General features: G+C 34.3%; 1 protein-coding gene across 1 annotated transcript; it reads right to left on the bottom strand.

Annotated features, from left to right (window-relative positions):
* Nucleotides 1–288: 288 nt before the first annotated feature.
* Nucleotides 289–13,476, bottom strand: LOC144434007 (peroxisomal carnitine O-octanoyltransferase-like). The gene is made up of 16 exons (XM_078122444.1): nucleotides 13,364–13,476; nucleotides 12,776–12,899; nucleotides 11,077–11,201; nucleotides 9,772–9,953; nucleotides 9,270–9,403; nucleotides 8,303–8,414; nucleotides 7,728–7,821; nucleotides 7,094–7,210; nucleotides 6,377–6,481; nucleotides 5,800–5,883; nucleotides 5,302–5,412; nucleotides 4,509–4,639; nucleotides 3,200–3,323; nucleotides 2,609–2,781; nucleotides 1,932–2,051; nucleotides 289–1,441 (listed from the first exon to the last, which is right to left on the bottom strand). Exons 2-16 carry the CDS (start codon nucleotides 12,882–12,884, stop codon nucleotides 1,321–1,323), a joined length of 1,842 nt encoding a protein of 613 aa, XP_077978570.1. The 5' UTR covers nucleotides 12,885–12,899; nucleotides 13,364–13,476; the 3' UTR covers nucleotides 289–1,320.
* Nucleotides 13,477–18,124: the final 4,648 nt, after the last annotated feature.

Here is an 18,124-nt window from a genome sequence, read left to right as displayed (position 1 = left end):
CTTAACTACCCCAGTAGTAACTTGGGAGATATATTTTTTTTAAAGGATCATTAAAAATAAGAATGTTTATAGTATGTACAGCAGGTATGGTAGTAAGTGACATGACTGGAAACCATAGCAACCCATTTTTGGACCACTCCCCCAAAAAACCTGAATAAATTTGACAGACAGACAGACAGACAGACAGACAGACAGACAGACAGACACACACACACACACACACACACACAAGAATAAATACAACACTTGAATATCAGATTCAAAAGCCACTTTTTTAAAGTTTGTGGAATTATTTAATTTTGCATTTTTGTGCATATATTGCATTGTGATCAATGACTGCCACTCACTGATGGAAATGGAAACTCTTTAAAAAACTCGGCACACATTGCATTGTTTTGTTAAACATTAAACATAGCAGCTACGGAAGGAAAAAACACCAAGGCCCACATTTAAGACAATAAATTCTAGGAGTTTGACTACATAATTTTAACTGTATTTCTATCTAATATAAACTCAATGTCACAATCAATTCTAATTTCGGCAAACTCCAATGATTCTAGCTAAGTACCAATGATTCTAGCTAAGTACCAATGATTCTAGCTAAGTACCTCTGATTCTAGCTAAGTACCTCTGATTCTAGCTAAGTACCACTGATTCTAGCTAAGTACCAATGATTCTAGCTAAGTACCAATGATTCTAGCCAAGTACCAATGATTCTAGCCAAGTACCAATGATTCTAGCTAAATGAAAATTAAAAGCCAGTCTTACAATCCACATTCTCTTGAAAATAAAAAGCAATATCAAAGAGTTTCAGAATTAAACAAATATCTGTATTTGACTTAATATTGAAGTGTGATATTATTTTACAAAAAACTTGTAAAAACGATAAAGTAACTCTTCTTTCTAATACACTTAGTGTCAAACTTTACACTTTAAAAAATTGAGGTAAAATCTAAAAACTTTGCATTGTCTTCTGGTATATTTAGATGTTATTCCCAATATTTTTTCTCCGTTCAGCCAAGGAAAATATGAGTGACCTGAGGGGCCTTTATCAGTACAAGTCGCTAGACAAGTAGTGACAACCCTTAGGTCATGAGTATATTCTGGCTGAATGAAGAGAGATATTGGGGAATAATATAATTGTACCTTTTCAAGCATAATTCATGAAAAATATATAAAATGATTGTGATTTGGACAATCATTGCTGAACCAGTGATGTAGACACAGGTTGTCATGGTGTGTAATGACCAGGGTATATTATCCATATTTTTGGTTCAATGACAGTTTCTTGGCTTGTGCATGGTATGATATAGCTGTCATCTATAGTTTTGAATTGGTCAGTAAAGCTCTCATTTCATTCATAGTATCCACCAGTGTACTATACATCGTCAGTGCATCCGTGTCTGGATGGTCATTCCATGCTGTTATTGTGAAACCAATCCTATGGAAACAGAAAGATGATTGATTGACCTTGATTTCTGATGTGGTAATGAATAAAAAGTTGATAAAAGAGCTGTGATCATATAAATTTGGACAAGAAACTTGACTGTCAAACAATGTATTCGTTTTACAAAAATACAATGTAGATCTTTGATCTCCAAAGGTCTCTGGATTGTTATGCTATGCTTATTGTGAAATCAATCATACGAAAAGAGAAAGATGACTGTGTGGTCTTGATAACGGATGTACTAATGAATGAAATCCTGTTGTAAAGCTGAATTCAAACTTTGACAACATGAAAAAGTCTGTACATAATTCAAATACGCTTTGTTACATATATAACTCTGAAAATAACCCCACACCACAACACCTACTCACAGAAGATATATCATTGTGACTTTATCAAAATTACGGTACATTTGTGTAAATTTGTTTAAAAGGTGGATATAAATAAACCAATTTGAAAGTACATTGCCATAACATCATCTTACCTTTCATTAAGAACGTTATAAGTTATACCATAACCATTGGGGAGCATAGGAGCAAAACCACCAGTACATTGAGTATAGCCAATCAGACTGGTAGACAATACAAAGTTTCCATTTCCACCACTTCAGGAAAAAAACACATGGAAGGAAATCATTCCAGTGTTCTTGCAATTGTTATTCATGAATAACTGATTTTCTGAGAGAAAACAGTGTCATCTTCTTGCACATTAATTCATTATCTTGTTATTAATGAACAACGGTAGTTGTCTGAGAGAAACTCTCATCATCATATTTATTCACATTATTGATAAAAACATAAACATTTGATGTAAATTTATAGGACAAATATCTCTTTGTGACATGTAATATGACCATAATTACTTGATACAAGTATGACTTTGACCATATGTATACAGTTATGAAAAGAGAATGTACAATCTCTGAGCATTCTTATTGTGATTTCTGTTAACATTGATAAGAAATAGATGTTTATGAGGTTAAGCTCATGATGATACATGTACATGTAGTTAGTGATGAAAATAAGAATATCAGTGAAAATGATGAGAAAGATGTAAATAATGATAATAACGATGATGATGATGACAAGGACTATGATGATAATGATAAATGATAATGAAATACTTTCTTGTTGCATGAAACATGTTATAGAGACTCTTCACCTCTTAGTCCATGCCTGATCTGTGAATATTTCTGGCATAGGATTTCCACTATAAGCTGCCAAGATCTGTAGACCAAGTAGATGTCTATCACAACCCTGGCCCTGTACCGCATCCAACATCAACTGATTGTGTTTATCCACTGATCTATGGAACAATTCTATTTTCCTGGTCACCTAAAAAATAAAACAAAAGACAATTTCAAAACAAATACAACTGTCATGAAGGAGTATCAATCAATCAATCAATCAATCAATCAATCAATCAATCAATCAATCAATCAATCAATCAAGTCAGTTATAAAGCACCAGTATCCACTACTTAGTAAAGTTACAAGTTCAAAGTTCTGCTGAATGTGCAACTAGCCCCTACAAGCTGTCTACATGCTTGTTGCAAGCTTGTACAAGCCTGTAGCAAACTTGCAACTTTCATGTGGGGAAAAGACAAATTCTGGCTAAAACATTATGATTAGTGCTGCATCATGTCCCTACGATGTCGTCACTTTTTTAAACCATGTATAAACATGTGTGTATTATGCATTTATAAGCACTATGTGCTCAGTAGTGGAAGCAATGAAATGTATCAGCATCCTACCGTGCATTTCTCATCTACCATTGCTTTGCACCATTCAAGAGATTCCACAGTACATGCCCTCACTGTCTCTGTTCTTCCATGGTAAAACTGTCTAGTGGTACCAGTCTCATAGGTGGGAGCAGGTCTGTGAAGTAAGATTGACCAAAGTTCTAACTGATAACATTACCAAGCAAATACACTTCACCTTGCAAGTTGTATTCTAATTCACTGCATGTTAGGATACTTTATGCTATCTGTATGGCTAGACTAGACTAGACTAATTTATTCTGTGTAAGTTAAACTGTGTAGTATTAGCAATATTAATGACGTAGTATAAACGTTTCAATTTCCGTGTCTAGACAATTATTGTTACTAGACCCTACAAGCTGATTAGTTTATGACTATTTTCTAGCTTTGTCTCCTACTATTTTAAAGTGTATAAATACTTGTCCAAAGAAATTTCGATCTGGTGTTCTTTGATTTGTAGGTAAATAAAGATTCATTCATTCGTTCATTCATTCATTCATTCTACTGGATATGTTATACTAAATAAATAAAGCTTGGTGCATATGATATGTTAATCTGGAATTCTGACCAACTTTTGTAATCTAGTCTTTTAGAGCCATCTTTAAACAAGTCTGTGGAAGCTTTTACATAAGTTTATAGTTCTAGTTCCCTTGGTAACAACCAAATCAGGAATTGGCTTAAATTATGGTAAAAAACGTTTAATTTGCCTATGAGGATATTCTCTTTTCACTGGATTGTGTCCTTATCTGCATTAAAGCAATTACTCCTCAGATGTATGTGACAAATTTACTTTTCTTACAAACAGAGATATCAAAAATTGACACTAGATTCAATTCTCACCAGGGTATAGCTGTTTCTGTACAATGTTCATTGTGGACAGACCATGAGATATTTAGTGTTCAAATTATGTATTCAGGACATGTGAGCGAGTGCCTGTGTGGTGTGGTGAATTCAGGGGGTACATTGCACTTGCATGAGTGTGCTATCTCAGGAGCTGTACTTTCATGAGTGCAGTGAGAGGAGACATGGAACTGCCAGTACAACCAGTGCAAATATCCTTAGTATCCATATTGGCACTTATGCATCATGGGGTTCAGTGCTATCATATTATGATAAATCATATATATTGAACTAAAACAAGAAATTTCATAAACAATATAATGTGCATTAACATGATTCTGTATACATCATGGAATGCATGCACACTTATTTGCATATACGTGTCTGTGACATAGGAAATGGTTTTAGTATTGAACTGCAGTGAAAATAATCAGTGGTACTTATCATAATACAATGTACTTACTTGCGATGCAGTTTGTAGTAGGATAGTTGAAGTACTTGCTGGAGGAAAGTGTCTGGATGGACCTGGAATGTACGTATGGTCTTTTTCCCATACGTCTGGAATGATCTAAAGACAATCTGCAAATTCTTTGCCTGGAACAAAAGACAACATCATCAAGGTTGACCACTTGTTGCTAAGATACAACTCTGGCAAGCCAGCTTTCTGCATACTAAGATGGACACAACATATTGACATATAAAGCTATTACAGGACTTCTAACCTCTTCTGTAGAAAAGATGCAATTTGGTTTTGATATGTTTTCCTATACATACTGGAAACTGTGTAATAACATATTGTGGAATAGCACATTTTCAAGTGAATTAATTTTTTCTGAAAAGAGAAATAGACTTTTCACTAAACCTGCTATACTGATTTAGGAATTAATGTATGTACAGTAATTTTGCACTAAAGTACCATGTGCTCTGCTCTGGAGCTATTGTGATATTTTAGCAGAAAAAAAACAGCAAAACAGAATGAAAAACAATAATGATATGGATGGAATTCAGTATGCCCCCTTATACAAGTCAAAATTTATTGAGAGTCAAAATAATTAAAAAAATATTTTTTTTTTATGTGAGTTGCCGCATATTATTAAAGATAAAGGAACACCAAATTCTGGTGGGTCAAAAGTAATATTAATGTGAGTATCAAGTGGTGCATCAAACTGGGTTTTAATAAAGAGCACACTGGTGAAAGTTTACAGTAGTTATTTTAGCATGTAGGCCGACTAATTTGACTACATCATCTATCTCACCTTTTCAAGGTACTGTTCAGCTGCATCCTTAATGCCACTTTTGATTTTCTCATCCACAGAAAATTTCAGTTCTTCTGGTAAAGGCAAGTTCCTCTTCGGAGGTGGTCCACCCTTAGTTTTGAAATGAATTATATATTGTTGAATCAAAATCATTGAACATGAATTAATATAAAGTAATAAAAAACCATGAACAGCAAAAGAGAGAGAGAGAGAGAGAGAGAGAGAGAGAGAGAGAGAGAGAGAGAGAGAGAGAGAGAGAGAGAGAGAGAGTGTGTGTGTGTGTGTGTGAGTGCATGCATGCATTCATTTGTTTATGTTTGTAACTGTTTTGTTTACACTTCTGCTGAAGAATCTCTCAATGAACTGCAGTCATTTTTGGTAAATTTCAGGTTTCACATTCAAGATGAAATAAAATTGATGGTTATAGTAAGACAAGAAATTCTATCTCTAAGATTTCAAGACCTATGTGTACAATCCTGGTGAATATCTGAGACTTACCTGCCATTTACCATTTATCTTCTTCAGAATATTATGCATTTCAAAAACTGTCATTACTGCTGATATGGCATCAGCTGGAGCATGCTTGAATATCAAAAAGATAAAACATCCATCAACTCAAGTTCTATTGGGGGTTTTTCGCTCTGAAATGATGTTCACTATTCCACTGACAGTTTTCCAGTTCTATTCTAGGAGTGATGTCTAAGTTCAGGACTCTTACAGATTGTCTTAACCATAAGGAAAAATGACAAACCATGTCAAACACTATAATTTTTTTTCATCTCTGGTACTGATACTAAATGGTAGAATGATGACCAAGTACCTAGCACTCAATAACTGAATAAAGCAAAGTAAACTGTGATATTCAATAATAATCTGACACGAAGTATTGGTGAAACTTAGATTTTACCTTTCCAGTATTGCTAAAGAACTTTAATTATTATCTGATTATTGCAGTAAATATTGAACACTTTCCAATCATCACTTATACACTTGTACATATATAGTACACACAAAACTACCTGTACAATGTCCTTTAAAAATTTTGCATTGAAAACTTTCTGTCATGTATACTTACATCACAGTCAGCTCCAACTGTTCCATTGGAAAAGACCATTACACATGTACCCTTATCAAACCAACGGTTGTATATATCAGCACCTATCATTGGTAAGCTGCCTATCTGTAAAGGAAGATATAGCAAAAAAAGTGTAAGGGGAATGAAGAAATCAAGATGAAATTAAGAATGGTTAAAAGAGATGGTGAAAAACAAGATGGTGAGAAGTAAGGTGGAAAGAGCAGGGGAAAGGGAATTTGTGCAATGTGGTATTGACTCATTGAAGAACAAATTTGTGATATAGAGTTTAGACTGAAGGAAAAGAAAGCATATAGGATGTAAACAAAATATAACATTTTGTATTTAGATGATTTGGTGAAAATAATTTGTATTTCAAAACAAAATTTAACTGTACATCTTCATTTCATTTTTTGAAAAATAGGAAAACCACAATGACTTCCACTGGTAGTGTTTATACATGCACACATGTCAATATACTGTTTACAAAATGTAAATAAGATTTTACCAGTACACTCCCATTCAGGATGACTGAGGTGAGGCTCTATAGTTTACACTATATACTATTAGATCCTTCACAACATAAAGACAGTTCTGGCATCCTTACCCCAAATAATGTATTTACCACAATTGGTGTGACTATATCATTGTAAGTTTACTGTTTTTAGTACATTAATAGTTGGAAGGTCATAAGTCAACTAAAACAGTAAATATTTCTACCTGTTCCATCGTTGTTGGTGAACTGTCCATATCCATCACCATACATATAATACTGGTTTCTATGGCATGCAGTCCTTTCCTATTATCAGGGTCAATTTCAATCAGATGTTGTCTTGTCTGTGTCATGTATACAATAGGACAGAAAAGAAGGGTGTCAAAGTGGGACATCAGTAATATTTGGGATATACCGGATGCATTCAAATACCTACATTCACATTTTACAGATAGCATGGTTTGTAAATTTTCTAGCCCACATGAGGATCAACATTGTAGGATTCTGTATGACTAACTAAACCAGATCCAGGAGGCTGTATCATTTCAATTTTAGACATAGAATTGTGTCCATCTTGAGTCCCAGAAATAATACAACAGCTGTTAAGTCACTATTTCCACTGAAGTTAAGACATTAAAATTACATACATTATAAACTTTATATACATCATTCAACATCCAAGTTCAAATTTGTGTCTTTCTTTAAATTCCAAAATTTTACACTTGAAAATTATAGCTTTCTAATTTTCATGCTTTATGGTATGATATCATAATCATACTTAATTCTCAAATCCTATATTGTTAATTTTTATTATTCCTGTGGATGGATAACATAAATATTTCTAGTGATCAAACTACATACCTCTGCCCATGTTGTTCTGTCTAAAGCTGTGAGTGCACCAATTCCAGGAGCAGCTGGTTGTCCTTCACACTTGGACTTGATGTAAGCTAGTTGACTGAATGGAAACACAAAAATACTAAAATGAATATACATATACAGGTATATATCATTACATGCTTAGAACAACGTAATTTACAACCATTAATAGCTGATTCTGTGTCGTGATGTTAACATTGTTAGTGTTTTTAAAATGTTCAAATGTACTTCACTTTCACAGCTGCATCAAAAGATATATGCTTATGAGCAATTAAGAGCAACTCAAAAGAGGCACTCAATATTTGAACCCTTTGTGAAAAATATTATCATTAAGAATGTTCTTTACTACTTCATATTCTGTAGACATTCCAGAAATGAATATACCATTGTAATGTTATTGCTTTTTGTAAGCCACAGCATAGACCCTCAAAGTTGGAGGGTCTATGGCCACAGTTACATCATAGTTTTGATGAACTTTGATGGTTCTGTCTATTAAAGCAGTATCTATAATCTTTCTGTACATTGCAAGAATCTAGCAGTGCAAAATGTTCAAAACTTACTTCTGGATTTCAGGTGCAGTAACTGGTTCCCCATTCTCATCAATAATATCCAGACTGAACATATGACCATTTCTGAATATGATCACATGAGAAGGACATGGTCCCTCAGATTCTGTAGTGAGAATGAAATCATAAAATCTCTCTGTAAAATTTGTGTTATACAATTACATATATCAAGACAATCAAAACTTGGGAATAACTGACCTGATTGGTGTAATACTGTTTCCTAATAACTTTCAGAAAAATATGGTATGCAAAATGATTATGTAATATCATTATATAACAGACCCTTTACCATCATGCTAAACTTTGATGTCGATAATCCTGGAATTCAACATTTGCTAGACTTCATGTATAAACAAACAGCTAGCCCAGACATATTCTTGTTGTTAAAAAGAAGACCCTATTATCAGTATTTTTACCTGTCTTGCTCCATCCCAACCCCCATCACCTTCAATTCTCGCTATCTGCAATACAATTCTATGCATCGCTAAGGAGTCAAATGGAATGCAGTCTCGCGACCGCGCTTGCATTTGTCGACACCTACACTTCTGGTCGCCAATGTCAATACACGTAAATGTTTCTTCCAAACAGTTTAATTTGTAACAAATAAGATAAACGCAAGTTTTAAGCTCATATAATTATGGAGGTGGGAAATTTAAATATGCACAGTATCTTTCCAGAGCAAAATTACAAGAGATGTCTACAACTGAAAATGGGAAAGAAACATTCCTGTGTATTAGCATAGCTGACCGGAAGTGTAGTTGTCGACATTAGAACGCGTTGTCGCGCGACTTCATTCCATTTGACTACACAGTGATGTGTAGAATTGTATTGCAGGTAGCGAGAATTCATCTATTTGGTTTTAATCAAACTTTTAGACTCAGGAAGATCTGAGATAAAAAGATCTCCACCAAATTAAAGTCACGGACAGATTCACCTAGAAAAGACATAATAATAATATTACCAGTCTTGAAAGCTTTGACCAGTGTATCCTTTGTAACACCAGGTATTCTACACACATTGAAGAGATTACGATACTGGTTCATACACACTGGTTTGTTGCCAAGAGCTTTGGCCTTATCTACTGGCAGTTCTTCCCTGTATAAAAGAAGATGTGTAAACATTATTACTATGGAAAATGTGTTATCAGCGTTATCAAGATAAACTCAAACTAGAACTACTATTATTGCTTGTTGTAGATTACACAAGGGGATAAAAGTGGTATTTTAGTTATGCCTGTATAACATCTTGTAAATCAAGATGCTGTTAATACTGACTGAGGTTTAATGTGTCGCCACTTGAGGAAAACTTGCTAACAGAGACACCACCCTACTGTGGGTGCAATTATCTCTGATACATCAATCTGCCTATATCATGAACTGGCAGAAATATTCTCTCTATCTGCAGTCACTATTCTGTTGTTTCCTCAAACAGGACATGTGGTTTTACAAATTAACAAGTCTCACCTCCTGAACATAATCCATGTCTTAGCATATGTCCACAGAAATAATGCCATTCTTTCCAACTGAGTTCCATACTTGGGAGGCCAGATATCTTCATGGAATGGATATGGTCCACCATAGTTAACACTAACAGCTATAGAGTCTCGTCCTGATAAGTAAGCAAGCTCATCCCACCATTCCTCTAGCTGGTTGTACCAAATATGGAAATTAATGGATATTGGGTATTTGCAATTATCATATTACATTATTAATTAGTTGTAATTATTGAAACTGTACTCAAGTATGTATGTATGTATGTATGTATGTATGTATGTATGTATGTATGTATGTATGTACAACATGTAGGTACGTACGTACGTACGTACGTACGTACATACCTACGTACCTACGTACGTATGTACGTATGTATGTATGTATGTATGTATGTATGTATGTGTTTGTGTAGAATCTTACTCTCGCTTTAGTTTTGTTTTCAACCAAAGCAAAGTAATTGAGTATATCAAAATGGCAAACGTAGCTACAGAAACTGCCTGTGTTATATGTACATGAATGTATGCATTTGTTTGTCAGTCTGTGTCATTGTCAATTGCATAGAATATTGAAATGACTATATTCTAGTCTGATCAAAATGTGAATTTCATATTACAATATACTAATTAATTCTAATCATTTTGAACACATATCCTAAGATTTCAATCATAATTAAATTTTCTTACAAGGCATGATATCCATTCAAGTGATCACAAGACATTTGATAACCATTCATATATCAAACAGTCCAGTTTTGTGAGGTAAAGCTTCAATGTTGGACTTAGAGAAAGTACCGAGTATACACATATAACAAACTTTTAAAGACAGTTTGCTCTTTGTGTAAACTTTAAGAGATTTTGTAATAAAAATAAGTTCTTGTTCCCTGACCAAATGTTCTTATTACTTACAAGTAACATTTTGCCTGTTAAGGTAGACAGATTTTGTCAGTTTGACAAAGCCTGTCGACCTGAACAGGCAAAACATTTTCTAGTAAGAACTTAATATTATTTATGTTTAAACTGACCTGCTGAATGTGTTTCAGGATATGTAAAGAGTTTTTGTTTTTGTTTTTTTCACTTCACTTTCATTAGTTTCTTTTATTCAAACTAATAAATAATATGGAGAAATGATGGAAACTGCTTTCCAACCAACTATGAAAAACCATTAAACATTTTTGAATTTGAAGAAATTCTGAAAACAGTTTATTGTACAAAATTGTTATGAGTGCATGTACATGAAATGAAAGTTAATAAACTCCCGAATACAGTTGACACTCACCCAGTTTCTGTGAGTTCTGCCTCTCTCTTCTAACTTTGCTTGTAATTCTCTACCAACTCCATTCCCAAAATCTCTGACAATTTGCTCTGTATGTTTGTATTCATCTTCAGTTACAAAAGGTTTGACTAGAAGAAGCAATAAAATGAAATGTCACTGAGAGAAGAAAAATACAAACAGACAAGAATTTGGCTAATCATACTGCCCCCTAGTGGTCAGTTGTAAATATGGAATTTGTCATTCTGATTGTCAAGCAAGACAGATCATACTGCCACCTAGTGGTCAGTTGTAACTATGGAATTTGTCATTCTGAACAGCTTGTGTGTTAATAATAACAGTTACAATCATATGGTCAGTGATTTGCACTGTTGTTTTTCTCACTCAATAATCAGGATTTAATAAAATTAATCAATAATCCCTGACTCCACTCATATTGATCAAGGCTTCATATGACATTGGCTATGACTCTAGATCAATGTCAAAATCAAGGTATCATATAGGACTTCAGTCCATACCAGATAAAAGATATATGTAGTATGACAAATCAGTCAACGAAATGTGCATGTTATCAATAGTATATAACTTTTTGCTCAACTTGTAGTTTTTGCATACAAAGAAATAACCCTTGGGGGAGGGGAGAGAGAGAGAGAGAGAGAGAGAGAGAGAGAGAGAGAGAGAGAGAGAGAGAGAGAGAGAGAGAGAGAGAGAGAGAGAGAGAGAGAGAGAGAGAGAGAGAGAGAGAGAGAGAGAGAGAGAGAGAGAGAGAGAGGGGGGGGGGGGGAGGGAGGGAGAGAGAATAAAACTGTGTGGCATATGTTAGAATATGACACTATTTTTTTTTAAATTCAGATATTGGATATGGAGAGAAAATACTTAACCCTAGATGTAACAGATCTACTAAATAAAACAGATCTACTAAATAAATAGACTTTGATAAACTTTATCACATATACCAGTATGTGACTATAGTGTACTGACTGACACCATATATAACAGACTTCAACATATTTATTCACATACCTCATTGGTTTGACAATAAAACTACCATAAATTAATATATTTATAAACTAAATATACCTCATAAATAAAATGCTCTTCAAATTACCACTGTTAGTATTTGAATATTGATATTCAGCCTATGCCATTGTCAAGTATTCAGATAAAGTCTATGTGTACACAAAATATGTTGCATGTAATACTTAAGAGTGACACCCCCTGCCTGACATTTAAAGGCTCCAAACTTCAAATTAGTATAGCTAGCTGTTATACATGTATATTGAATGTAATACCTAGGAGTGGCACCCCTGCCTGACAATGTTTAACTAGCTGCTATACATGTACTTTGAATGTAATACCTAGGAGTGGCACCCCTACCTGACAAGTAAAGGCTACACACACTTCAAATTAGTCTAGCTAGCTGTTATTTATATATTGCTCTGGTGGTGATATTGCAAATTGTCTAACAATATGGGGTATACTGCCTGCCTCAAACAGTCACTATGGTTACCGTATAAATCACATTTTTGTAGCAATGAGAAAGTATCCATTGAGATTATTTTTATGATAACAATTGATTATTTGATGAAAAACTTGCATATAATATCTCAGAGAATATCCTTCAATAATTTTACCCATTAGACAAAAAAAACAACAACTCAGAGTTATCTGAAATATATGCAGAGTTATTCAAATCATAATTTACCAGATTCTAAATACTTGTCCAGTGATTGCTGTAATGGGGGAACTGGTAGTGGTGAAAGAGTATCCTGGTATTGGTATGTTTTCTCCCTCACACTTGCCATACTTGCCATGACTTAAAACGTCTTCTGTGAATTTCATCAGATATAGAAAATATAAAAAATGAGTCATAAAAGCCTAATGCAGGACTGAGATAAAAATATTAAAAGTATACCTAAAAGTTAATTAACTGTACACAGAAAACTAATGTAATACTAATAGTAGGGGGGCTTAGGTTGAAGAATCAAGTCATGTGGAAGGTTTTTGGCCGCATTGTTTATTGCCTCTTCATTGTCGTGGGAAGAGGCAATAACCAAATCTCCACATATGACTTGACTCCAGACTATAAAATTTACTGAAATTTTAAAGAAACCATCAGAATTTACAGTTTCCAATGAATATTTGCTAAAGTTTTGACCATGACACAGTCCCTCTCAGCATGTATGACCTCAGTAGCAATGATATTACAGCAAGGTCACTCATTGGAATTACAATGTAAAGGCAGAACCAAAATCCTAAAAATGTGGTATATATATATATATATTAAAATTACCTTGTTCAATTCTGTGAGTTGTTGTCACTCATCAATGTTGAATAGACCCAATGAGAAGTACTAGATAGAGCTTTAGAACTGTAGTTGTTTGTTCAGTGAAGGTTACACTTTTGTATCACAAAACCAACCAGTATTATGCACTCCAGACCAATGTCCACTGACCTTTGAACTTACAATGCCTGATAACTATTCCAATGATAAGGAGTTTAGTAGTGTTGTACTGGTCCTTGAGGAATGTCCAATTGCAGGGGGGGGGGGGGGTCACACTCGAAGGAGCTAGCTGTCATGGCAACATAACACAGAAATATGATCATTATTTCAAAAAGTTATGGGCAGCTTAATTGGACTATACCAATAATCTATAAATAAACATTAATGCTGTAAGTATCACAAAACTTAGCATGACTAGTTAGTGGTTCAGTCATCTCTGCTTTCATTGACAAGTATGACAACACTGAGTGAATGAATCAATAAAACAATTAGCATGATTTTTGTCTGTTTTCACAATGATGTAGAGTTCCCTCTATATTCAGAATGCTCTGGAGGATAGGTCATAAATGATTTTTTCCCAAATAGCTGTTAGTTTTTGTTGTATTTCTAAGGGAACAGGCAGAATTTGCAGGGGGGACCTGAATATTTTGGCCAAAAGATTTCCATAACTCCCCCTTCTTGCCCTCAAGAATTGTCTTGTCACCCCCTTATATTAATCAATACAAGAATTGTGTAGGTATACACAAACACATTCTCAAGCAGTCACTGACCTCAAAATGAAATATAGGGTTATTTTTTAAGACATGTTTGTGGCGAAGAACAGCCACTCCTGAGGTTTAATTTGGTTCAAATCATGTCATGGCCCCCTTTCAGACCAACGGAATTTTCACTGACACCCCCATTTTTTTTCATCCCCCAACTTTCTCTTCAGGCCCCCCTCTATAAATTCTGCTAGTTCCTTAATTGGAGAAGCAAGGGAATTGTCTTATTAACTCAAGAGTCTCCACACACTTCAGTAACTAATACTATTATTATAGTATTACCGATAAAAGGTCAACATATTGGTCTCTCACAGATCTCCTAATACATCCATGAAAAGACAGACTCAACTTTTTTCATGTTAAATTACCATTCATACAATCTATATCTATAAACAATGTATGAAATGGATGTGAACACACTATACGTACTTTGACATGTACCAGGCCCTATCTGACATCAATATTCAAGGTATGTCTCAGATATGTGTTTTAAAAATAGACTGCTGCAGTAGAGTACCAGTCTGGCAGTATGACCTCCGCCTCCAACATTAACACTACCACCACTGCACCGTGTGGACACGTACATCATGTACATGATTTCCAAGTGCTTTTTTGTGTCTCCGTCTCGTTGAAATGTATTACCGTAAAAAATCTCCCCTCATGGTAAAACTCCCCACTGATGATAAATCTCACTAATACATCCATGGTCTATCCCTGTACATTGCTGAGATGGGCAATTTAATAATACAAATCGTATTCAAATCGTCTTCGATGTATTTCATACTGACCTATTGACCCATGTAATCTAGTAGGACATCATATTTGTCAAGAAAGGAACTCGGTTACTGCAGTATGTGCTCAATCTCAAGGACGCGAAGCGATAATATCCATATAATATTTGTTGTTGGAGATTGCATGCTTCCACGGGGATTTAGACAGCGCCACCACATGCCAAACATGAAATGTTGACAAACTGGGTCATTTGCTATGCTACGTAATCAGAAGTAGGTCGGGTCGATCGTCGGTCATGAACGGAGCTCTGCTTGAACGTGATCATGGTGATATTAACGGGGGAAACTATTAACTAAGACAGGATTCTTCCTGTGAAGTCTGGTTTTAGATTCCACGAGATATTTTGCGAGCATATGTAGACAATTTAGTTATTAACGTCGCAGGTAGGCATTACCTCTCTGACTACTAAGTTTAATAGTGGCCTGTGACTCTGAGGTATCAGGTAGCCAGGGATCAGTGAGAGTCAACATCCTACGATATATCATCAAGCCTCAAGGTAAACTTTCCATTATTCACGGTACGCTGTGTGTCCGATATGGCGATTAAATGATGGAAATTACAATCAGTTTTAAATACAGACCACAATCATAAATATGTTAAAATACTCCATTTCAAAAATTCGTTTATATATTTTTAATTTTTTACTCATTTTTTTTGTACTTCGTGTGAGATAAGAGACCGTTTGTGAACCAATTATTCGACAGCAATCCTGATCTCAAGTTTTTACTGAAAAGATCGACCTCCTCACCCTTTTTTTGGTATATTTCCATGTATACAGCACACCCCCTGGCTGGAGTAAATTAATCTTCATCAGCGGTTTATCATATATTCATCCCAGGCCATGATACTTTTATGATAAGTTGTACAGTGACAATCAATTTATAGTAGTATTGCATTCACATGTCACACCCCATCATACTGTAGACCTCCTCAAAGGTACTAAAAAAGAAATATTTCAATTTTACAACTTGATAGTCTCCAGTAAATGAAATATATAGACAGGTGTGTAATTTAAATAAGTAGTGTAAAGGTCATATACAGAACACTTGGTTTGACTTAAATCACCTGGTATTCTGTTTATCAGATATGTTCTTTATAGTCACCAACCAACACTGCACTACATTGTGTGTGTGCTACTGAGGACAAGGTCACTACATGGTTGACACACAGTCTGTAATACAGTATTTTGTAACCAACAACCTTGTCTTTCATTCCTCTTGTTTTTTTATCTGATTTCAGTCATTGAGGTATCTAACAACTATCTCAACCAAGCACCCATCAAAGATTTAAGTGTTGGTAAGTATGCTGTGTATAATTATGTATCTTATTGAGCTTGAATTTCTAAAGGAAACAAATCTTAAATGTAATTAATTTTGGACTTTACTCTTTGTCAAAGTAACATAACATTGTTTTATTTTATCTCAGTGATATAAATTAGTAGTTTAAATCCACTAAGATATATGCTTCCCCACTAACCAAGTTTATTGTATATGTAAGTATATAAAAACCTTCCTACATTAACTTTTACCAAGTTTTCCCCAACTAATATACTAGGGTTCCATTACCTTAGTAACATACTGGTGTCACTCTTAGGATATGTCAGGTATGATATATATCCATCAGGGGTGAACAAATCATTTTGTGAACTGGTGGTTCCCAGACCATTACCTTAAAAAATCCAGAAGTCCTGCTGAAAGAATTAGTGGTCCCAGGTCCTGCTAATGTGAAACATTAAAATCTTACTTATGAATCTGTACATTCAGATGGACATAGTTATTAACAGTAAGGTACTGGTTCGATGGACCAGACAAGGTAAAATTTGTGTGGTCCGCCCAAAAAAATTGCTAGTCCCGGACCCAGGACCAGTGGATTTGTTCACCCCTGTCCACTGATACAGATTGTTTTTTTCATAGCATGCTGGACATGTTTTCCATATTTCTTTTCAAGGTTTGGATGTAGATAATCACTAACTGTCTGTTACACAATAGGAATTACAGTAATGATATTAATATAGGCTAGTGTTATTACTACACATTCAACCATAGAACGGTATGGCGGTTGCTAAGGACAGTTGCTATGGAAGTAGATATTGCTATCAGCTAACCTGCTTTTTATTGTATGTTAGATTTGGGAGAACAATAATCCAATTTAAATTATTCCTGACATTCAGAAAAAGTTGATAATTTCTTCTTCTTCTTTTTTAAGGATTTGAAGTGTAAAATATTGCAGATTCCAATGTTGTCTTGTTTAATTGTTTTTTCTATAACTTTACTACATTCAAACATGCTTTCATGAAATATCACAAATTTTACACAATAAATACAGTGTTCAGTTTTTATTACTGACTTATTTTCATAATTTATAATTTAATTGTTCAAAACATGATGAATTATAACCTGTCAAATCACAAAGGAAAACTTCAAACATTGCAATTAAAAAATGAATTTTTTGAACCCAAAAAGCAGAACAAAGAAAATCTGGTATTAATATAATTCTCTTGGTTTTCCAATTTGTGAGTATAATTTTGGTTTGGTTTAATTACCACTGAAATACCTAGAGGATTCAAATTCATGTTGCCTATTTGCTGTTTTTTTTAAAAAGACTGTGCAAACGAATTTCATCTTTTGTCCATTAACAAGCAGAACAGGTACAAAACATGATAGTAGAAATAACACGTTTAATGACTTCATTATTAAACTTTACATTTTTTTCAAGCTTCTGAGCAGCTGTAATGTATCTCAAATGTAACAAAATTGGTTGCATACAGGATACGGATCATATGATCAAATATGCATGAAATTAATTTCCATTGCGTATAATACACATGATTTTGTGTCACCGCAAACACTATATCTTAATATTGAAAAAGACACCAAGCTCACTGGAAATGAGTGTAAGTCTTCCAAATTAGCAAACCCTGCCTAGTAATCATTTGATGGCACTGTATAGTGTGTCCTCATTTCCACATCTGCTCATTTACAAATGTATTTTTGTTGTTCACTCAATTTTTTATAGTTCCAGTTGTATAATTTGTTTAAATTTGTGGAAATAAAAAAAAGTATTATATACAAGCTTGATGTTTGTGTGTACATATACGGCATGTACAATACCATATGTTGTCTGTCAACAAAGTACAAATTTGTTGGATGCTTTCAGTTATTGAACTTTATTCCACAACTATACCCAGCTCAGCAACTCAGAGAGACCCTTATAGTAT

Source organism: Glandiceps talaboti, chromosome 4, assembly GCF_964340395.1.
Source record: "Glandiceps talaboti chromosome 4, keGlaTala1.1, whole genome shotgun sequence".
NCBI classification, from domain to species: Eukaryota; Metazoa; Hemichordata; class Enteropneusta; family Spengelidae; genus Glandiceps; species Glandiceps talaboti.
The sequence above is the reverse complement of the archived record's forward strand: the minus strand, read 5'-3'. Positions and strand labels throughout refer to the sequence as shown.

Coding starts and splice junctions, on each gene's coding strand:
- LOC144434007 (XM_078122444.1), bottom strand. CDS start 12,884: ATGGCAAGTATGGCAAGTGTGAGGGAGAAAACATACCAATACCAGGAT. Junction 4,640..5,301: donor CTGAACAGTACCTTGAAAAG/GTGAGATAGATG, acceptor CTTTTGTTCCAG/GCAAAGAATTTGCAGATTGT. Junction 2,782..3,199: donor TGGTAGATGAGAAATGCACG/GTAGGATGCTGA, acceptor TTTATTTTTTAG/GTGACCAGGAAAATAGAATT.